Source organism: Branchiostoma floridae, chromosome 1 (genome assembly GCF_000003815.2).
Source record: "Branchiostoma floridae strain S238N-H82 chromosome 1, Bfl_VNyyK, whole genome shotgun sequence".
NCBI classification, from domain to species: Eukaryota; Metazoa; Chordata; class Leptocardii; order Amphioxiformes; family Branchiostomatidae; genus Branchiostoma; species Branchiostoma floridae.
In genome coordinates this window covers 10784233-10807149 of record NC_049979.1, presented here as the reverse complement: position 1 = coordinate 10807149, position 22917 = coordinate 10784233, and the positions used below count along the sequence as shown (strand labels likewise).

Genomic DNA, 22917 nt, shown 5'->3' with positions numbered 1-22917 from the left:
AATGGAAGAAGAGGAAAGGCAGAATCAGATTACTAGTAGTTTGTTTTGACTAATATTTTGAACATTCTTTTTCCAGGAACAAGGCGCTGGGGAAGAGGCAGAGCAAAGTAAGTCATCACATCAAGTCAGATCCTTCCTTTTTTATCTTCATTCATCTCTATCATAAGGAAAAAGGCATCTTTGTCTCGAACATAGACTGAAAAATTAGTTGCCAACCCCTTATGATACCACTGCCAGCTCCAAACTGGGAAAGAAGTTTTTTGTCGGGGAGATACCCGGTTGTTGGGGGTTGGGTGATACCCTTTCTTTGCAGGTTGTAGCAGTCAATGATTTTGATGTTTTTTTTTTTTTCATTCTCTCCATCCATGTTTCAGTGGAGCACCTCAGGAGATTGTTTGCGAGAACCCTGGGTCTGTCCCAGGAACGTGAGACTGAGGAGGGAACTGCCCGTCCACAGCAGGTGTTGGACGAGGTTACTGTGGAAGGGATCGCAAAATACATCACAGATGGCAAATGTAAGTATGCACTCACACTCACTATATATCCAGTTCATTGTTGTTTATTTTCCATCTCGTGAGGATCAGATGTGCTTGCATATATATATATATATAGAGAGAGAGAGATGTTGTGGCTTCATTGCAGATGGCCAGTTACCTATGTTCTTTTGCTTAGCACTGTGTAGGTTGAGAAGGTGAACATCTTCGCATATATAAATTGCCATTTAATCTGTTTTGTGTTCATCTTAGTGGACTTTGTGCTTCCATAGTCATAACATATTTTAGGCTTTTTTTTTTAAGTACTTTGTATGTACCGGTAGTCTTGTTGCTAGGATAATACTGTTTAGTTGTTACAGTATAATGCCAAATGGCTGATTGTCTCCCATGCCTTTTTCTTGCAGGTAAAAACATAATTGTCCTCACTGGAGCAGGCATATCTACATGTAAGTTCATGGCTAGTACTATTGTAATCTTTCCCACATCTTTCATCATGTAGGTAGCTGCCTATCACCATTTCTGTAGTCCTTAGGCCACACAATTGAACAAGCTGCCAAAGGTGTAGTCCACTAGCAGTGGTGTGTGTTAAATCTTATAAGTCTGGAGTGCTAGATAGCAAAGGCATAAATAGAATTGGTGTCTTTAATTTGGTATGACCTTGCAGGGATTTGAACCTGTCACCTACTGAATACAGTTGTACCCTAAAGGCGTCCAACAATGTACTTAACTAAACCATTGGTCTAACTCTAAATACAGCAATTTAATTGTCACACACATGCTCATTTGTATTTAGAATATTTTGTTTACATTCCTGCAGCTGCTGGTATCCCTGATTTCCGCAGTCCTGGCACAGGACTGTACGACAACCTGCAGAAATACAACCTGCCCAATCCTCATGCCATCTTTGAAATTGGCTTCTTCAAGGTAACATCTTGATGAAAAGTGGAGCTGAAGCATATTTGATCCAGTATTGTCCAAAAGTTATTGTGAATAAAGTAGGTGCTAATTTGGTGTAATCAGCAATTTTTGATATTTAAGGCTACTTGCCATCAACTGTTTTTGGTACAACATCACCATCTTAATGACTGGAGGTCTCCATTGCTTGTTCTGAAGAGGAAATGCATGGAAGGACAACTATGGGTTAAAGCTAAGACTTTGTGGTACTTCATGGATTATCAGGTGTCATGGTTATGTTGTGTACAAACTTTGACAGTCATCAGTGTTGAGAATATGGCATATCTTTATTTACAAAGTCAAATTTAGTTCTTTGACTTTGTTCATTTATCACTATACTTATAAAACTGTGATTACATTCAATTCAAGTACCGTCCAATTCTACACAAACTCCTATCTTTATGGAAACATTCTTTTCCTCGATGTTGAGTATATGTCAATACTGATATGAATGTGCATCACTTTTGTTTTTTAATTCTATTACAGGAAAACCCAGAACCATTCTTTGCTCTTGCAAAGGAACTTTACCCTGGGAAATTTAAGGTGACTTTCTATCCAAAATACTAGTAGTGTTTATCATTTTTCAAGTACTTTTTTACCCAAATTTGGCCTGATGTAATCTTGAATTTGTTAGAACATTTCTTTAGTCTTCAATGAGAAGCTCAAACTAGCCTGCAGTCAAATGGTTTTCCTTCCTTCCAGCCAACCTGGTGTCACTATTTCATCAAGCTGCTGTCAGACAAAGGCCTTTTACTCAGGAATTTTACCCAGGTACAGTATGTTGGCTAATATTGTGCCAGACTGTTTTTAATGAAATAAAAGTGTCATTCTTGTAGGATGTTAATACTGTTATGTTATGTTCTGTGTCATATAGTGGCATTTAAGGTCATTAAGGTAAAGATATTTGTAAATATGTACTCGCACACATACTTGTATTTATGTTCATATGTAGTACAGGACTCCAGGAAGATTAGTAAGTATGACGTGTGTTACTAATGTACATCCTGAATAAACAAACAAACAAAAATGGCATAATTTCCTTTTATGTCCAGAATATCGACACCTTGGAGCGAGTGGCAGGAGTGTCAGCAGGGGCGATGGTGGAGGCTCATGGGACATTTTACACAGCACATTGTCTAGGAGAGTGTAGGAAGGAGTATACTCAAGAGTGGGTCAAAGGTCAGCAATGTTGTCATGCATTTCTTCATCGCCTCTACCATTACCACCAGTCGAGGTTGGAAAGAGTGCATATTTGTCAATTATGTTTGGCTACATGTACTTGTTCTGATGTTGCTCAATGTTTTTTGTTGTTACAGAAAAGGTTTTCAATGATGAGGTCCCCAGATGTCCTGACTGTGATGGTGTGGTCAAGCCTGGTATGAACCTTGTCAACTTCTTCATGTTTGAGATGTCAGCTATCACATGAGAGTTACGTTCATTGATCTTTATACTTTTACAGAAATGAGGTCGACTGGTTCGCTGCCAATTTTATACAGTTTGATATCAATGCTTTTCTGTTGTACTTGCAAGCGATACTGATAACGCATTATATTTTCATCAGACATAGTATTCTTTGGAGAAGCCATGCCAGCCAAGTTCTTCCCCAGTGTTTTAGCGGTAGGTACCTCTCTATTTCTTTTTACTAAGGAACAACCTGTCAGTTTACATTTAACACTGTTGCTGTTATTATACATTTGTACTTTCTTACATTTTTTACTTACTTAGGTACATTCATATCATTTCTCTTCATACAAGTATCTATTAAAATTCTTACTATAAAAAATCCCACTTCAGTGCTTTTATTCCGCCTTTATTTCAGGGTAATGATTCAAGTTAAGCCAAGTTAAACCATTGATCTATTTGGTTCTTAAAACTTGCAGGATTTTCCTCGATGTGACCTCCTCATTGTGATGGGAACGTCACTCCAGGTCCAACCTTTTGCATCCCTAGTGGACAGGTCTGTATTCAGTATTGCTTATTTATTTACTTTTTGGGATTGACATAACAGGTGACTCTCACCTTTTCAAGATGGCTACTCAAAGATCCAATTCACTACAGGCTGGAGCCCTACTCTTATATATTAATGTGGTGGGATCATGATATGTATGTAGTGTATATGGTAGTGAACTTGCTTTACTGTACTGCTGTTGAAAATTCCTGAACTGAACCTGAGTTGTGATCCTTATGTTTGTTGATATGTGGTAGAAAAGATATGAATTTATGATCCACGATGATATTAAGGAATAAGATGGTGCCATGGCAGCAGTGTGACTTTTAAACACAGATATTTTGCCAATCTTTGTAAAAGAAGGATGGATTCTGATTTAAATGTATACCAATGGGGCATGCTGTGATTGGATGTGTTTTTCTGCTGACTGACATACAGTACATGTATCCCTGCAACATGTTTGAGTTCTTACACCAGTTACAGTCATCAGTTCTTCAGTGGATACTGATGACAATTGCAACTACTGTATCTGTATCTGTATCTACATTGTATATAGCTGGTGTAACCGCCGTTCAGCATAACACACCAGCTTTGCAGGCACACGGCACGGCAACAGCTGGTTACTAGTATATTACACCGAACGGACCGTCACACTTAAACTTATGTATTGTGATCAACTTTTTATTGCATACATTTTTATGCACCAGGGTCCCAGAAACCTGTCCTAGGCTCTTAATCAACAGAGAGAAGTGTGGGCAGGTGGGTGGATTTGTTGATCAATCTGTTTTTTCTACTGTAGAAATGGTATTGAATCTGACACAGTCAACTCCCAGGACTGAGGTGTTAGAATGGATGTGTCAAAGGTGCTGAAGTGCCATCCATTACAAATCAACTTCTCCCATGTCCCAGTCATGTTGACAAGGGAGTGTGAGGGAGAACTACTGATACAGAGCTTTATATATGTAGTGATCCTGGGGGTCCTGGCCATGTTCAGGGGTATAAACAATTTGCTTAGGCTACAGCAAGTAAATTTTTTGGATGACATCAACGCGCTTATTATTTTTTTCCTAATTTCAGAAGAAAAAAAAATTTTTTGCAGGGATGGACGATGATGATTAAGTACCTAAATGTGAAAATAGTTTGTATTGTAGCCTAATAATTGTAACTGTACACTGGTTCACTTCTTGAATACAGCAATGAATGCCTTGTCAAATGTTTTGTCACTTCAATTCTTGATAGCAACGTTTATGGTGTCTATTTTGAAAATTTAGACATCTTGTTTTTTGTAGTCTGCAGAGGATATGCCAACCATAAAACATACTTGCTGTGGCATTATCTATTGTAAGTGGTATTGAATTTGAAGTCCCCGGACTGCTGTGTTGATATGCAATGTGACGTGTCAATGGTGCTGAAGCGCCATCCATTTCAAGGGAATGTCTACCATGTCACTAGCATAATTGTGAGGGGGTGTAAGGTGGGGAATTTGACACAGTGCTGTACATATGCAGTGATTCTGGTTGCTTAGGGTCTGTACATGTGTGTATGTGTTGAGATTGGGGTTGGAGTATGGAACTGATGATTCAGTGCTGTACATATGTAGTGACCCTGGGTGTTCTGGCTTTGTTTAGGGGTATGGAAAATTGAGATATGGGTCCTTCACCCACCGGCTGCTTGCTGCTATGATTAAACCTGAGCTGCCTGATGTGGAGCTCGGCATCAGCCCCTCACCGGTACTTCTCCTGAACTGTCCTTCTTGGGGGTTGTCCAATCAGCACCTGGGCAACTTGGCCCCTAGCCAATTAGGATAATACTGCACCACACCCAGGATGACTCTGGATGGGGTTGAGGTTAGGGTTAGATAGGGTTAGAGTTGAGTTAGAATTAGAGTTGAGTTCAGCATCCTCTTGATGATGAGACTTTCCTAGGCATGGTGCTGACTTGTCCTGATTTGCTGGGTGCAGAGTTGCAGAGGTGCAAAGTTGTCTGATATTCTTGCAGACAGTCAGTCACAGCACTTTCAGGCTCACTGATCGGTAGAGAGCTGAAGCCTATCTGCAGTGATGAATGCCAAATATGCTATGATTGAGTGTTAACATCAATACAGCACACTGTGCGTTACTTAGTCTCAAGTTCCACTGCAAAGTCATGCTCTTGATGACTGTAGAGTAATGTGCAAAGAAAATTAGTATGAAGGGAATGATGAAATTGTCCCCCTTTATTCTAATTAACAACTAACAATTTCAAAGTTGTTTGAAAAATGTTTGCTGCAACAAGAGGGTAAAATACTAGACAATAGTTGGATACATTTGGATGAATCCTATGCTATGAGCCGTTCTGTCTTACAGGTCGACCCTATCATGAGGATGTTGGGATTTGGTGGAGGAATGGAATTTGACTCAGAAAACAATTACAGGTGAGAGCGGGGGAAAAAAAGATCATTTGACAAACCTGTTTTACAGTTGCAGAAACCTTGTCACATTGTATTGTTTAAGTACTAGACAGTATATATACAGTTTTACAGTTCTTCTTTGTTCCTGCAGGGATGTTGCTTGGCTGGGAGATTGTGATGAAGGTTGTAAAGCTCTGGCTGAGCTACTTGGATGGAAGGTTTGCTTGTAACTTGCTGACATGACACAGTATAACGTTATATCAATGTTTAAAAAAAGATTTCTCTAAGGTTATTCATCGTAAATATGATATGGTATTTTAGTTGTGGCTATAAAATCTCCAAACATTTTCTGACCTATCCTTTAGGAGAACAAAAGTCACCTGTACAATAATAGATCTATAAATCTTAGCTATCTTTCTGGTGACATTTTCACTTTGTCTTCACTTTCGTCTTCACAGGAGCAGCTAGAAGAGCTGGTTCACAGGGAACACACCAGGATCGAGGCACAGATTGAAGAAGACAAGAAAACTGCAGCCAAGAGGGTCCCAGGTGAGGGTCAGGCTGCAGCTGCTGCAGGAGGCTGTGCTGAGGGGGCCTCTGCAGCCAGCACAGATAGCAGCAGGCAAGAGTCTTCTGCAGTCGCTGCTGACAGCTGTCAAAAGGTGGCTGCTACAACGGAAACCACCAAGGAACAGAAACAGGACATTCCCCAAGCTGATGTCGCTCCAACTTCTGACACAGATGGTGCAGAAACAAAGAGTAGTGGGGAGAAAGGTGATCAAGAAACCAGTGACACAGCCAACACAGAAAGGTCTGAAAACGGCCAAAAAAGGGCTTAAACAGTCTTACCTATTGTTATTGGGTGGTTAAAGGGGCTTAAACGGTCTTGTCCTGGTGTGCATTGTTTCTATGCAGATGCCAAGGGCTGAAAACCAAGTTCACACCTAGGTAACAAGGGACTTCACACATCAGTGTAATTTATTCATTATTGATATGCGTAGCCACACAAGGGAACACTCACCTGAGTTTTGACACCTCATTCATGAAGTGTTAAAACTGTCAGGCTGAAAGGGGCTGACTTTCTTATTGTGATCTGCTACAAAGTAAACACACCTGGTTCCATTCAATTTCTTGCATAGTCAGACCAGAAGTGAACAATACTAGTATCCTCTTTCAGTCCCTTTAACCACCCAATAACAATAGGCAAGACTGTTTTAAGACTGTTTAAGCCCGTTTTTGGTCGTTTTCAGACCTTACTGTGTTGGCAGTGTGAGAAGGGTTCCTCCAACCTCTAGCATGTTCCTTATAGCCTTACCATAAGAAAATATACTACCGTAGCAGCATCCAACATAATTTAGTCTGTTCTGGTCCAAATTTTCACCCAGCATCAAGAGTTTGGCACTTTGACACATGTCACTTAAAAAAACATTATTCCACAAGTATATTACCTAGCACCAGGGTGCATCAAATGGTATGTGTATCTGCTGCTGTATGTTAAACTTTGCATTCTATCTACTGCTATGCAGTAAGTTTCGTGTATGAAAGAAAGAGTATTATAAAGAAGTTTAACTTTGAAATGTTCTAGTTATATAAGTAACATTTTGAAGTTGCTGGGGATGCATGAAAGCCTCTGACAGCCCATGCAACTGTAATTATATATCTCATCAGGTGGTTTTTGGCATTTGGGTTTGAAATCACTCCTTAATTAGATGGCATTAAATCCACTCTAGTCCTACTGTGTTTGTTATTACCATAACTGTCTTTTTAAAAGCAACTGACAGACAATATTACTAAGTACCTGTAAGGATATATTTGATCCGTTAAAATTCTGTGCCTGAAAAATGTAGAACACATATTGTGTGAAATGGTTTGTGTTATCAGTTGGGTACTTCATGTTAGAAGCTTCTGCAACTGATTACTATTGCTGTCTGCTGTCTTGGTAGCTGGATCCTTCTATTCAAATGTTATTGAAAGTTTATGGTTTCATGTTCTGTCAACAAGTTTTTTCCATCATACAAAATTCTGTTTCTTCTGCATTAAGAAATACTTTGGCATGCTAAAATGTACATGAAAAAAACCTTCTGGAGCAAAGACTTCAAATACCAAATTTTTATATCATGATCATTACGACAAGTACGATATCAACAGTTACTGCTCTTCCAGATTTCGCAAAAGACAAGTAAATAAGCTAGTTTAAAAAGTCTTTCTAGTCTATATAATAGCATATGTTTCATAATAACCTAACCCAAGGCAACACCTGGTCCAGTCAAATGTCTTGGTTCTCAGATTTTGGCAGGAAAGTAATGGCACTGGTAGGCAAAATAAGAATTAGAAAAGGAACGACAATACGGTGAATGACTCTATTGCTGCAGAAGATGCTACACAGGCTAGTAAACATTTAAAACATGGATTTTCAACAACTTATGCTTTGATGAATGGAAAAACTGTAACTTGGAAGGATTTTCTACTACTTGTTTTTTGTTGTTGTTTCTTTTCAAATCAGAAAAACATGAAGTGTGAGAACCAAGAGATTTCATTGGGTGGTAACTAGATACACCTCAGCTTCTGAGCACAATATCACTTAACACTGTCATACACACTGGAAGTGTTTACCTTTTGGCACTGTAACGTTGCTCGTTTCATCTACCTTCGAAAAGCTGATATACATTCATATTAGTGATTGATATTACATTCTGCATAAAACATGAACACACATTTCTTATGGATATTTCAACACATTTTGTACCACTTAGCACATTCTAACTGTTGCTATACAGACAGTATCAAATTTCCTATGTGTTCTATTCATTTTTAATATTTTTGTGTGTAACATTAAAAGTGGACAATCCAATTCATTGAACTGAAGAAGCTGCACATAACTTTAAGATAAGTTTTAAATACTAGACATAATAGGCTGTATACCTAAACATTTCATATCTCTGTATTGAAAAATGAAAGGTGTCACATATATTTTGATCTTTTGAAAATCAAATTGATAATTTTCTAATTATCTGCTAACAGTCTTAGCATGAAGGAAGCCTTCAGAAGTAGATAAAAGAATTCAGAGGCACTGTAAATGCCTCAGTGACCCTTTACATCCACTATCCTTTAACCTACATGGGATTATTTTTAAGTAGGAATCCTTCAAGCATTTGTTTTTCAAAATGATAGGGTGGTTGTCATAAAATCATGTGACTTATGAAAAGACAGTTGGAATGGGTAAGGCTTTGTATCACAATCAGTAAATTGTGTGATACCACTAACAAACGGAATGCACAAATGCTACTTTGCTGTACACATTAAGAATACCCCATAATTCTGCAAATCTAAGAATACTGTGTATCGATATCTACCAAACTTAAGCACCAATACAATAAATTGCAACATTGCCAATGGAGTCTGGCACAATACATTATAAAAGGGAGCAACAACTGCCATATCAAAATATGTAACTTAAATGAGTAAAAAGCTGATGGTAATAAAATACACATAAAAATACTCAGTCTGGTAACAGAAAAAAATAGCTCTCAATTGTCTTACAGTTATTGTATAGACTGAGAAAAATTTTCTAACTTCCAGTCTACATTGTAGAGGTTAGGGTTAGACAACTAGTACTGTAGAGTGTGAACTAGCAGTATTGTACTTTATCGTAGATTAAGGCCAAAGGCAGTGAATGTGTGTTGACTCTGAAGATGACAGAAGTGATTGAAAGAAAACTGAATTACTGTCACTTGATGTTGGTTCACTGCCAAATATCAAAAATGGATCTAAATTGATTCTAAATGTGGTTGTAGAGTAGACATAACTTACATCAGGAGAATAAGACAGTAAATAGGCAAGTTAAAGTCATACTACTTTGATGCAATGCTGTAAAACTCTACCATCTTTTTAGGCAAATTTACTCACCCTTGCAGAGTACATCCACAATATCACATTTTTACATGCAAATCACAGCTTGGCATACAAGCCCTAGCTCATAATCATGCTAAACCAACCATAGTGGCACAGGGTTGGGTCCCTTAAATGCCACAGCCCTGTCATTATCTCTCTTGGAACCATTTTTAATGAGTCCCTCAATATTCAATTTCAATGGGTTAATAACTAAACGTCGCAACATACTAAGACAGATGCCAAGGCCGTTGGAAGTCAGACCTCAGTTCCCATTTGGTGGTTGAGCCTCTTGTTGACCACCAGTTCAGGGAACCCTGTCCTGTCGTCCATCTCCCTACGGTAGGTCAGGTTACTGCACTCCCCGATCACGATCTCCGCCGTGGTGAAGACGGTCAGGTTCCCCATCACGTGGCCACCAATCACAGCCCCATCCTTGTCAGCCAATGAGATGTGAAGATGACAGCTGTTGTTTAAGGTGCCGACCAATGAAACGATCTCGTACTTCTGGTCCAGCTCGATGACCTAGAAAATACATGATATTAGTCCCGTTCTTGAATAGATACTATAAGTAAACGTTCCTTTTGCTGACTGAATTGAGCACACTCTCATCTGTCTTTTTATCGAGTTCCTAATGTCAACATACATCTACACTGCAAATTGAACACAAGCCTGTCAGCAATGATTTATACAATTGATCAACAAATCAATCAGTCAAAGTCAAATCAATACAGCAATGTACATCTCCGCAGTTTGCATTCTTTTTACGGTTGATTAACATCAGCAACCATCAATATAATCGATCAATCCATTAATTGATGAATCAATCAATGTACAACAAACCATTCACCACAAAGCCCTACAATATGCTCTATATACAAGCCCCCATGAAAGAATGAAATCCTGCCCACGATACCTCGTTGGGTTTCTCTGCTGTGGCGTTAGCCAGCCGCAACTTGGCACTGGAAACACTGCCGACACAGGTCATAACGAACGGCGCCTTCAGTCTCTTCTCTTCGACAAACTTCTGCAGGGCAGACTTGATCTCCTCACCGGGACCCAGGCGCAGCGTGAAACACAAGAGGGGACTTGCCATGGCCTAAGTGGGATGAACACACAGGCAATAAGATAGAAGCAAACTAATCAGATTTTCCTCCCATGTATATGCAACGCCAGTCTGAAAATCCTCACAAATATGAGGGAAGAGCGAACCGTCTTGTAATCTATATTCATTTCCCCTAGCAGTATGTGGGTCATATGACCTTCCTACACGGCCTACATTAGTAGGAAGGTCATATATCCTCATCATCTGTTGGAAAAAAAAAACAGATGTTTGTCGGGAGGGAAAATTCAACAGCATCCATCACCATGTAGGGAGAGAGAGTAGACGACGCCTTCAGCTGTTGGGTTTTATCTGCGTTCCCATCAGTGAGGAATCATGAGGACAGCTGTCCCTGTGATTGGAATGATGTGGAATTATGCAGGGACACACCGGTACAAATGGCAAGCTGATCACCAGACTTATCAGGCCACGCATCCGAACTGTCAGGTTCTCATCACCGATGGGAAAATCAATGCTACGTTGTCACTTTAATGGCATCAAAATCTAGTAGCAGATGGTCGGCAGAAAAACAAATTAATAGACACTTTCTGTGGCACCCAGGCATACTAATTCCTGCGTAATCCTTCCCCCAAGCCACATTCTTTATGATTCCACTGAAGGTTTCGTGTCACCAACAGGTTTTGATGTAGAGCACCGCAGATCACACCTCTGTAGCCCCAATTACCAGCACCTGGCCTGCCGTGTACTACCACAGAGTACATGAATAATTCTGACGCTCCCAGCACAGAATAGATACAACTACATACATCATGTGCATTGCACTGAATGTGTATGTTCCATTGAACCACTTGGCAAATCCCTTTAGACATATGCATACCATTACTGGCACTAGCCTTCGGATATCAGCTGTCCAGATGAGATGTCACGTTACAATGCAACTGAAGATCAGTGATAATGGCACAAATACCATATCAGCAATATTTGGAATATAGTAAACTATGCATATTTCATGCATATATGTTAATGTATGGTAATTGACTAAATGTTATTATTATTATTATTGATGTTCAAATATCAAATAATATCATAAATTTTATCAATTTAGGATAGCTTTGTTAATTTTGAAAGGATTATATTTTCATTTTAGTATATCAGATCAAGGATTTATTTCAATTTTCATATTACTGTCATACATGCTTTTTTAATCATGAATGTATCTATTTATCATTCATACCTACAGTCCAAACACATGTATGAGCTTACATTACATAAAACACAAGCACACACACACTTATGGAGACACACACACACACACACACACACACACAGATGCACACACATACACAATACATATCTATGTATACACAAGTATGTAAGTATCAATATAAATATAACGTTACATGTATGCTATATCCGTCATGTTACTTATATTCGTTGTTTTAAAAACAGGTTAGGATAGGATATCAACGGATGGTGGTTTCAAACTGGAACATTTTCAAACTAATTCAAGTATTTTCAAAATGTTGCCATTTAAAACCACCGCCCATCTACTTGATATCCCTAAATACCCAGCTTTTCAAATCGATGGATATAGGTTATCCTGCGGGTAATTTAGCGTTATATGTAATTTTGTAATAAGAATGAAAACATATGTTTCTGAGCCCCACAATTAATAAACAGTTTTATCTGTGGTTGTAATAACAACAGATACATGACTCTTGGTAATATACAAACAAAAGCATGTCAGTTTTCCGAGGCCCACAGCACTGAAAAATTTGATGTTTGGGGTTGAAAAAAGTGTAATATGGGCAATACTCATATACTTGACTATATTTCCAAATACATGTAGAAATATGTAGCATTTAACACTATATATAGTTTGCAATATAAGTTTATTCAAAGTCAGTGTTAGTGTTAACTATGTAACGTAACATCTAACATTACTTGTATAACATTGCAATTCAGATAAATGGGTAGTGGAGAAACAAAAAATAAGACCATTACTTTGATCCTGTCATCCTGTGAATTCCACCTTTCCACAATAGCTTCACCCAAGCCTGACATATAGTACATGTACTACTGGTAATATAACGTTATAGATATTCAATGTAGGTATATTGCCCTACAAAATCTATTTTTGATGAGGACATAAGGAAATTCCCTCCCCACTCAAATACTCTAGATAGATGCCATCCTATATATTTATATGGATATGGCTGATGCTGCTAGACTTTAGATCACAGTTTCTGGTTCAGCCTCTTGTTGACCACGAGTTGCGGGTGGCCCGTACTCTCCTCCATCACCCGACCGTAGGTTTCCAGGCTGCTCTCTCCGATCACAATCTCCGCTGTGGTGAAGACGGTCAGGTTCCCCATCACGTGGCCACCAACAATAGCCCCATCCTTGTCAGCCAATGAGACATGTAGATGAGTGCCATCATTCAGGGTACCCACCAACGATACTATCTCGTAACGTTCATCCAGCTCAATGATCTATGGAATAAATGTCCGAAAGTATCGAATTATGACTACGTGGTTAGGTACCGATTTTTTTCCTTAGGTAGGAAATGAATACTAAAAGTCTGACAGTGATGAGCTCCCACCATTATTCCCATTTGCACCAAAGTACCTTAATTCTGGAGTCATTGTTTTTCTCTAGTGCTACATGATTATACATGCATCATGTACCTTTTATACATCGCCCAGCCTAAACTAAGTGGCACACATACAGCACAGTCCTTGAGCACACCAAACCACAAGCCCATCAGAAATCCTTGACACAGAGATATATAACACTTGGATTCCTTGCAGGCCTCCTCTAAAGGACCACAATCCTGCCTACCTCGTGCTTTCCAGCACCAGGTTTATCTCCTATGGCTTTTGCCAGTCGCAGTTTAGCCGCGGAAACACTGCCGACACATGTCATAACAAATGGTGCCTTGAGTCCCTTCTCTTGTACAAACTTCTGCAGTGCAGACTGGATCTCCACACCAGGACCCAGGCGCAGTGTAAAGCACATAAGGGAACTTGCCATGGCCTAAAAATTGTTGTTTGAAAAAACAATTTCTTATATCTGCCAGGTAATGAAAACAGGTAAGCAGCAGAACAACCTCAAACATAGACATACTTTTACTTTAAATGCCATATTGAGTGTCTTGCAGAGTACAACACATATTGAATTTATACCTGATTTATAGTTAAATAGGGTTACCTTAAATGGGAGGTGACCTAAGATGGCACCGATTTTATGCATTTATTAAGTACACCATGTTTGTTGCCACTGTTTATTCTGCTTGGAAGGTAAATAATCCAAGTCCATGCACACAGCTGTTTTTGCATTCAAAATATACTTTAACATATTCACTTCATATTTTTCATGTTTTGGAAGTGCCGAATCACTACTGTCACCAGTCTCTGCGTATTGGCGGCTCGTGTCCCTCAACTATACAAACTCTAGCAAGCAGCCACACAACTGCCATACACATATTAAGAAATAAAGCCGTAAAGGTGGCAGAATAGAGATCCCCCAACTCTAACAAATGATTCCTAATGTCTATAAAAATAAAACTCTATATAGAGATGTCAAAGATATTTACCAATAATAAGACAGTTTTGTTGATGTTGGCAGTGTCATTTTTCGTATTAGTTCTGTTAGTCGGGCAGTCACAATCAGTGCACAATTAAGCCCATTTCCTGTGAAAACAACTGAATTGTGCTCGACACAGCCCTCTTCACGTGAGGCAAGAAGAACATAGTCACGATTTAAATGTCAAAAGAAAGCTAAGAGAAATCTTAAAATTAAATTTGTATTTCTGTGTGTTTAAATTCATCGCTACCTTCAGAAGCGAGCAAAATTTAAAAAAGCATACCATGTTAAGGCACACTGTCCAGCATAGCACAAAATTAGAAGGTACTGTACATTTACAAAAATGTCTCACGGTGTTTGCCGCTTGTAACGAGCAACAGGAAGGGTTCATGAACCATATGAATAGATTTCTTATCTAAGTGTGGTCTTCAGATGAATGTGTCAAAAGTCAGTCATCAGAAGTTGACCACTCTCAGGCAACTAGTGATGGAAAGCCATGAGTTAGCCATGTTAGGGCACCTCCCATTATGTATTTAACACATCTTGACAAAGTGAGTAAAGCAAAAGAAATGAAGTTTCTTACCATTACGCTGTCCCCTCTTAGCTGAAAATTGTGGCTTGTGCAAATCCGGTGGCTTACGTGCTTTATTCCAAAATGCCCAGGGTGACTCTTAGATTTGCACACTCTCTGCTCAAAAAGGTCATTCATCACCAAAGTGGTTTTTCAAGTCAATAATTTTTCACGAGGATGTCTCTATGCTGTTCTTCGTCAGAATCAATCATGTGTCACTAAGATGTGTGTTTTTTTTGTGTTTGTTTTTTGCAGCTACACACAAACATCGGCATAAGCCATTAGCATCAGCCTAAGCAAGAGCTCTTTCTTGATGACCTCAAAATGTTGAGAATCTCTGTTGACAAGCAATTAGCAAAATGGTCCATTCACACATCATACTTAATAAGTGTCAACATTTATCACAGATTTGATTATGTTATCTGTATCATGCAACATAGATATCTAATTTGATATTATGAATAGTGGGCAAGAAACAAATGCATTTGTCTGTTGATTTGTGAACGAGTGAATCCTTTTTCACTGATCATGATTACTTCACAAATGTAGAAGTAGTTCCAGCTCTAGATGACAGGGGCTCAGCAAGGTCATCGCAACTGAGTGGTTTTGTAAGGGTTTTCATTCACACTACTTAAATTCTGGCAGGCAGACACAACATCCCGTATAGTATTGGCAGTATATATATGACACACCTTAAATGACCTCATAAGTCAGACATGCTCCTACGCAGGGACATCCAACGGCGAGACCGCTTGTCTGGATGTACCCTGCTTTCTCAACCGTCACCCTCCGTTCCTGACCGCCCTGCTTATAAATATTAATGAGATTACCCTATATATGCGAGACCGCTTTTGAAAACAAAGAGGCCTATTCTCTGATTGGCTGATAGCTGGTTTGGAGTGGGGGAGGGGGGGTGGCGGGGCATCCACAGGAACTAACAGTGACGGTTGAGAAAGCAGGGTACATCCAGAGAGGCGGTTTCACTGTTGGATGTCCCTGCATAGGAGGATGGAGTCATACTGAAAAATTTTTGTTTGAGAAATTATTTTTTCTATTATGCATATAACAAAATCAAAATCAAAATCTGATGCAGCTCTATGATCTCAGACTATTATGTCTGATTGCAATTCTGCAATTACTTTTTCGTCATTTTTATTTCTTTATGAAACAGCATACCCTTAATTTACATCTCTGAGCAAGCTCTTTGGGCTTGAATTGACTAAGCTGTGAATGACCTCTTCTATTTCAGATGTGTCATTTCATTGACAATATGGCTAAACATATTATATATTAAATGTATTTACCATTTTGTGATATTTAAGGTAGTTGTAAATGATAGGCACTGACACTTTCATGTACCCACAAATCAATGATATCTTAATGTAATCTCCAAGCAGATCCTACGGTGCCATAAGATAGTATCAAAGCTGGCCAAGGAGCATAGCCAGCCCAAGTGAGCCAAACGGGCACCTACAGTGGGTTTGATACTATATTACGCCACGGTGGATCTGCTTGGAGATTAATCTTCATCTTCAAATTTTCATAATTGCATTAGCTTGTGTAATTTAAGCCTTTGCATTGTAATAAGATCCTTAAGATTCTTACATCTACACAACATACAGTGTAATAACGGCAAAAAAATTGCTTGTTATGTTTATCAATGACATGCAAACTTGTATTTGATACAATAAACCAACCATGAATGACAAAACAAATTCGCTTTCAAGGTGATCATAAGTACACAAAAATTAACACGCAGTCTGTTTATTCGCACTAGCGCTGATAATTTGACCACACTGATCATGAGCTAGGAGGTTTTAGTCTCCATATAGACTCCTTGGTGTGAGTTTGCCTCGTGGTCTAGACTGACTCCACATGAGCTCCGCTATTCAGGACAGCTGATATCCAACCTTGAAGCTGACCTTAAAAATATAGTCGACCAAATGTATACACATCTATAAATACGAATATATCTGTATATATTATACGCGGCGCCATACTAATATTCGCCTTGCGCATATCTACAGTACAGAGGAATTTCACACTCAATACAAATTCATATTTCACATATTTCGATAGAAATGAACAATAGAGAATCCAAATTGATACGGGGCTGAGCAAATCATTGCACAGTAATGATAAAACAGGGGCAAATCTGCTTACCATTTCTGAAATTCCGTAGTTTCGGAGATAAATGTTGGATCCTGTGTGGGTCCTAAGCCGCTCCAGCTCCCAGATGATTAGGATGATAATTTCGCGGGGTTTTTATCAGCTGTTGACCCCTGACCCCCCGCGCACCATTCCGTCACCACAACATGGCGGAGGCGGGAAGTTCTGGCACCAAGCGGCCCTTCTCTCAGGTCGACCAAGACGAGGAGCAGGAAGGAGTTTCCATGCTGGACGTCCTGGAGGAAGATGAGGAACTAGAGGAGGCTGCTTCGGCAGTCCTGGGTGGTAGCGATGACCAGCACTGTACCTACATCCAGGTAAACCTCGTCTTTCGTTTTCCCCTTTTTCTTCTTCCACCGGTCCGCATAACCATATGACAATGGCTGTCAACCATTCAGTTCTAGAACAAAGCCCTCGCAGATATGTAGTTTACGATACAACTTTATGTGTTATCAAGATCGGTTTTGGTTAGATATCCTCATTGTTAATGGTTATAAAAGATGCCCTAGTTGTATAATAAGTAATTGAAAAGGAAATAAAATTATGTTCCAAAACAATTTTGGAAAGAAGATGGTCTGGTTCATAATTTGTATAGCCTATCTCTAGGTAAAATTACTAGTACAGTATGTGTTTAGTTCTACGGACGAAATAAGCATGAACACGTAACCTTCATGGTGAAGGTTTTGATATTGAAATGTTAAGTTTATTGATTAAACTTTAAAGCCTAACTTGTATAGCCTGCTAAGGAGGCTAGATCTTATCCGGGTGACCATCAGGCATCAGATGTCCCCAACCGTGCCCTCCCGTTGTTCCCCAGGGCTACCTCTCCAGACAGGCTCTGTACGCCTGTGGCACTTGCACACCTGAGGTGATGGACCCTGCCGGCATCTGTCTGGCCTGCAGCTACGAGTGCCATGAGGGACATGAACTGTACGAGCTGTACACTAAAAGGTAAACATGCATCTTACCCTGTTCATACAAGGATGCAAGATTCAGGGCTCATCCAGGCATGGGGTTGATCCTGATTTGCAAAACCTGGTAGGAATGGTCCCATCTGGTTCTAATGGGAAGTTTAGCTGCGCACACTTAATCCACCTTTGGAATCGATCTAGGCATACCAGAATCCAGATTTGTGAATCCAGGTATGAAGCAGGTCCTAGCTTATAACCCAGCAGAATCAGTTTTTGCCTGGGCCCAAGATCTGATCACACAGTCCCTTGTCTTGATCTGCTAGGAGATCAACATCTAGCCTTGATGCCAGGCTTGTTAGCTTTGTTTGATTGCTATCCTGCCAACAGAACATACATGTATGGATACTGAGCCTTGTTGGCAGGGTAGCCATTAGAGGGAGGGAACCTAAGCTATAGGCTGACATCTAGGCTAAGTGACATCATGGTAAATACATTGAATCACATCAAGATGGCTATTGTTTCAATTTACCTAAAATGTATTTATTGAAAAACAGCTCTGAGGGTGAAAATGTGAAGGTCAGATTTGACGATTCTCTTGAAAGTCTGTGGATGAATACTTTCTTCACCTGTAATGATAACGTTACATGTATTAGTAGCATTACATCCTTGCAAGGAACTGAAGCACTTCAGCTGGTATATTGCACTGAAGGGCTATTATATATACATATATACAGATACAGATTTAGGGATCATTCAATGAAACAAATGATTCAGGTTTGAAGACATGCTACCACCAATAACACTGACCTTTTTTGTATTTTATTGTCTGCAGGAACTTCAAGTGTGACTGTGGCAACAGCAAGTTTCCTGAGAATAAATGCAAGCTGGATCCAGTGAGTGGGCTGCACAATCTCTTACGCAGAAGGAAGCCATCCTTTAGTCTTTGATATTAGCCTTGTTGAGTTGTACATTCTAGACTGGTCTTTAACTATGGCATCGCGCCAAGAGACTTTTGGGAACCAACTAAAGCTGAGCAAGGCTGGGTATTATATGGGATACCCATTTACTGGATGAATACTGAATACAGTAGTACAGTTGAAAAGAAATCACATTCTGAAGCTTTTTGAATAACAAGTCTTTAACTCATAAATCAAATTCAGAAAGAACTCTGGTCTTACTATCTGTGTCTTATTAATGAAGTTCCCATTGCCATATTTTGTGACAGGTGGTGGCCATTATCTATTATTGTGTAGTATTCTATTAACAGGACATACATGTATTAACCTTGTGTACCTGCAGAGCAAAGCACCTGTCAACACAGACAACAAGTACAACCATAACTTCCACGGCCTGTACTGCATCTGTGATCGGCCCTATCCAGACCCTGATGATGAGGTGCGTAAAAATGGCACAGGTCCACAAATACTTGTGGAGCCCTTGTACTCAATCACTACAGAAATTTTTAGGGATCATTTGTGGTATTGAGTTTGGATCACATTCTCGTTTGTTGTTTATTATGCCAATTAAGAGGAACATATTGGCTCACATGTGAGGTATGCTTACTACGTGTTACTAGAGTTGGTCACCAGAGGTTTGTCTTCGCTTTTCTGAGCTTTTTTTCCCGCACAGATAGAGGATGAGATGATCCAGTGCGTGGTTTGTGAAGACTGGTACCACGGGCGTCACCTGTCCTGCAGCCCTCCTACTTCGGTCAGCTACCAGGAGATGATATGTGGGGCCTGCATGAAGAGGTGCAGCTTCCTCTGGGCCTACACAGTGCATAGCATCGGTGAGTTACTTCATCTGCATGCACCATAGTGACTTAGAATCTAAAGAGTTTGAATCCCTATCAGGGTCCAATGAGTACCAAGTTTCAATCAGGAACATAAAGCTAGAGTTCTGTGTTTGAGGAGAGACACACCTCGAGCACATTAAAGATCCCATTGCATTTATTTAAAAAAACAGGGGTCCGTCTAGTTGTCACCTCCTGCTTTCTTTAATCTTCAAAACAATACTAAGTCTTATACTTGCTGTAATTTGTGTGTAGAAACTACAGTTGTGAAGAAGGAGGAAACCCCAGGTGCAGTAGATGTTGAGTCTGTGAGCACCAGTCCCAGTGGAAGTAAGGCTCTACAAGGTGCAGGAGACACAGCTGCTCAAGAAGTTGGAAGTAAGACTGCCACAGCTGTAACAGCCAACAGCCCTGACGGTGTGACTGCTTCACATGAGTCAGCTGATGACAAAGAGGGACTGAATGGAGTGAAACTGCCCGCTGTGAAGAAGGAGGAAGGTGCTGCTACAGATGCTGCCTGTGAGGGTTCGTCCACCAGTGGAACCTCAGGGTCAGCGGCAGACTCGAAAACAGAGTGTGCGCTGCAGGACCTACAGGACAGGGGAGTGACTGTTGGGGACCACGCCGTGTTCTGGCCTCAGGGCTGGAGAGCAAAACTCTGCACCTGTGACAAGTGTAAGGTAAGAGATACTTATGGCATGGGTAATGATTTTACTTGTACAGTACTCCCATGAAAGCCTGTTAAGTTATGGTTTAGGGACATCTACTCCCTGTTGTCTTGCCAGTATTTTCTCTGTGGCCTATGGCATTGCCCTCCTTGTTCATCATAAATTGACATACTAGTATGCACCCAATATAGAAGATGAGGCCAGGGTTTCATTATTATGTGATGTTACACAACAGGCCCTTTATGAGGAGAAGGGAGTGACATTTCTCCAGAATGAGGGTGACACGGTGCTGGCATACGAGCAGCGTGGCCAGACAGGACAGCCACAGGGCTCCACCTATGAGAAGGGGATGGAGGAATTCAGCAAGATTAACAGGATACAACAGGTGGAAGTGTTGCATGGTGAGATCCGATTGCAATTGTGGCTTTTCTAGCTTTGCAAGGAGTGTGATGTACATGTAACATCAACTCTCATTATTCTGCTGTGTGCCAGACAACTGAATCTAGAAAGGTATACTAATGTGTCAGCCTTTCATTCATGGCAGAGTTATGATAGTTGACGTTAGAAAAGTACCAACAATCGTATGCCTGAAAGGACTCTGCATCTAAGCATACATTACCTGGTCATGCAATATACATTCTTTACCTTCTGTTTGTACAGGAAATTTCTTCTTGATTCTTAGTTGTTCCCTTTCTTTCAGGTTATAACGACATGAAGGATAACCTGAGAGATTATCTGAAGACTTTTGCTGAGCAGGGCAAGGTATGCCTCAAGTCATTTTCCTCTGTCATACTTTTGTCCTGGTCTACAGTGATTCATATCAAATTTTATGCTTCCTTGGTTTGTATGAAGTTATCTGCAGAGGAGAGGATGCGGAGAAATAGCTTCAGTATCTGGTGGCACAAATCATAACAAATTTAACGTTAGTAATATTCAATTTGAACATTCCTCTGTGTTTTTAAGTTCATGGCATCTGGAGTGACCTCACACCGCACACATATCCCATCATAAATATTTGTTCCATGTTTCATTGTGTTGCCACCATAACTGTTTCAGCTGCAAACTCAAGATGATTTTCCCTGTGCTGTGAACTATAATAAATGTAAATTTGCATTTGCTCCATCAGGTGGTGACCGAGTCTGACATCAGAGAGTTCTTCATGCGTATGCAGGACAGACGGAGACAACAGGGAGCTGGGGTGCAGTTCAACTGCCGATAGAGACCACCGAACCACAGGACTGTCACGCTACCCTCTTCACCGTCACACACATGTATGAAGTTCCCATAAAGCCTGATCAGAATTCACAGCAGTATTGTCAATGTCTGAAACAAAGTATAACATAAAGGCAAGTCCTGAAATCAAATATAGACCAATAAACTAGCATCAGATGTTGCATTTAGGAAAGTAGGCAAACTATCAGGCATTATCACACAGCCAACACAGAAAGGTCTGAAAACGGCCAAAAAAGGGCTTAAACAGTCTTACCTATTGTTATTGGGTGGTTAAAGGGGCTTAAACGGTCTTGTCCTGGTGTGCATTGTTTCTATGCAGATGCCAAGGGCTGAAAACCAAGTTCACACCTAGGTAACAAGGGACTTCACACATCAGTGTAATTTATTCATTATTGATATGCGTAGCCACACAAGGGAACACTCACCTGAGTTTTGACACCTCATTCATGAAGTGTTAAAACTGTCAGGCTGAAAGGGGCTGACTTTCTTATTGTGATCTGCTACAAAGTAAACACACCTGGTTCCATTCAATTTCTTGCATAGTCAGACCAGAAGTGAACAATACTAGTATCCTCTTTCAGTCCCTTTAACCACCCAATAACAATAGGCAAGACTGTTTTAAGACTGTTTAAGCCCGTTTTTGGTCGTTTTCAGACCTTACTGTGTTGGCAGTGTCAGAAATGTACCATTATAGTACCCTTAAGTACATAGCCCTTCACAAATCCCAAGGTGCACCAGTGCACCCACATACATGTACATACCATATACCAAGTGCTGTTGAACCAGTGTCACACTGTACCAGACCAATTTTTGACACCATTTTAACTCTGGGTCGATTAATCTACCTATATGAAATGAACTTGTACTACCAGTACACCAGATTAAGATTAGTGTATTGCAAATGTTCTGTGACCCTTATTAGCTGTTACCACCCATGCAGTAGCAGTAGGTTGACATGTGAAGGAAGCTGCTGGACGTACATCCATTGTGTATGAAGACACCAACTTGACTCTACGAACTGTATATGCCATGTACCAGCCAGTGGCAGTCAGCCTCCAGTTTTTGTACATATTACACATGTAATGCATGAGTATATTAGAATGAAAGGTAACAAGAATGACACCTGTTCATCCCACTTTGACTTGGCCTGCACTGACCACAGAAGCAATGTTATAATCTTCTGGACAAACATGAAATAAAAGATTTTGCTTGGTGGCTGTCCATATGGCATACCTATTGTAATTGGTGTTTT

The 22917-nt window shown here is 40.0% G+C and overlaps 3 protein-coding genes across 6 annotated transcripts; 2 read left to right on the top strand and 1 right to left on the bottom strand.

Moving 5' to 3' along the window:
* Window positions 1-72: 72 nt before the first annotated feature.
* LOC118429801 (NAD-dependent protein deacetylase sirtuin-2-like) lies at window positions 73-8631 on the top strand. Its single transcript, XM_035840432.1, has 16 exons — window positions 73-107; window positions 375-515; window positions 899-940; window positions 1312-1418; window positions 1935-1991; window positions 2151-2219; window positions 2501-2627; window positions 2765-2824; window positions 3010-3065; window positions 3329-3405; window positions 4104-4155; window positions 5025-5126; window positions 5742-5809; window positions 5937-6003; window positions 6244-6574; window positions 7055-8631. Coding segments are annotated over exons 1-16 (1383 nt in total). The 5' UTR covers window positions 73-106; the 3' UTR covers window positions 7081-8631.
* Window positions 7880-17195, bottom strand: LOC118429833 (bifunctional protein GlmU-like). 4 transcript variants are annotated; one of them, XM_035840457.1, is made up of 3 exons: window positions 17056-17195; window positions 10590-10772; window positions 7880-10198 (listed from the first exon to the last, which is right to left on the bottom strand). In XM_035840457.1, the coding sequence occupies exons 1-3, from the start codon at window positions 17056-17058 to the stop codon at window positions 9932-9934; spliced, it is 453 nt and encodes a 150-aa protein (XP_035696350.1). In that variant the 5' UTR covers window positions 17059-17195; the 3' UTR covers window positions 7880-9931. The 4 variants fall into 4 exon arrangements, with proteins under 4 accessions (XP_035696350.1, XP_035696331.1, XP_035696359.1 ...); XM_035840438.1 differs by lacking the exon at window positions 17056-17195 and adding an exon at window positions 14905-14927; XM_035840466.1 differs by lacking the exon at window positions 17056-17195 and adding an exon at window positions 11041-11691.
* Window positions 17167-21856, top strand: LOC118429817 (putative E3 ubiquitin-protein ligase UBR7). The gene is made up of 9 exons (XM_035840433.1): window positions 17167-17378; window positions 17879-18012; window positions 18805-18865; window positions 19272-19367; window positions 19602-19761; window positions 20020-20444; window positions 20668-20833; window positions 21133-21194; window positions 21559-21856. Exons 1-9 carry the CDS (start codon window positions 17208-17210, stop codon window positions 21649-21651), a joined length of 1368 nt encoding a protein of 455 aa, XP_035696326.1. The 5' UTR covers window positions 17167-17207; the 3' UTR covers window positions 21652-21856.
* Window positions 21857-22917: the final 1061 nt, after the last annotated feature.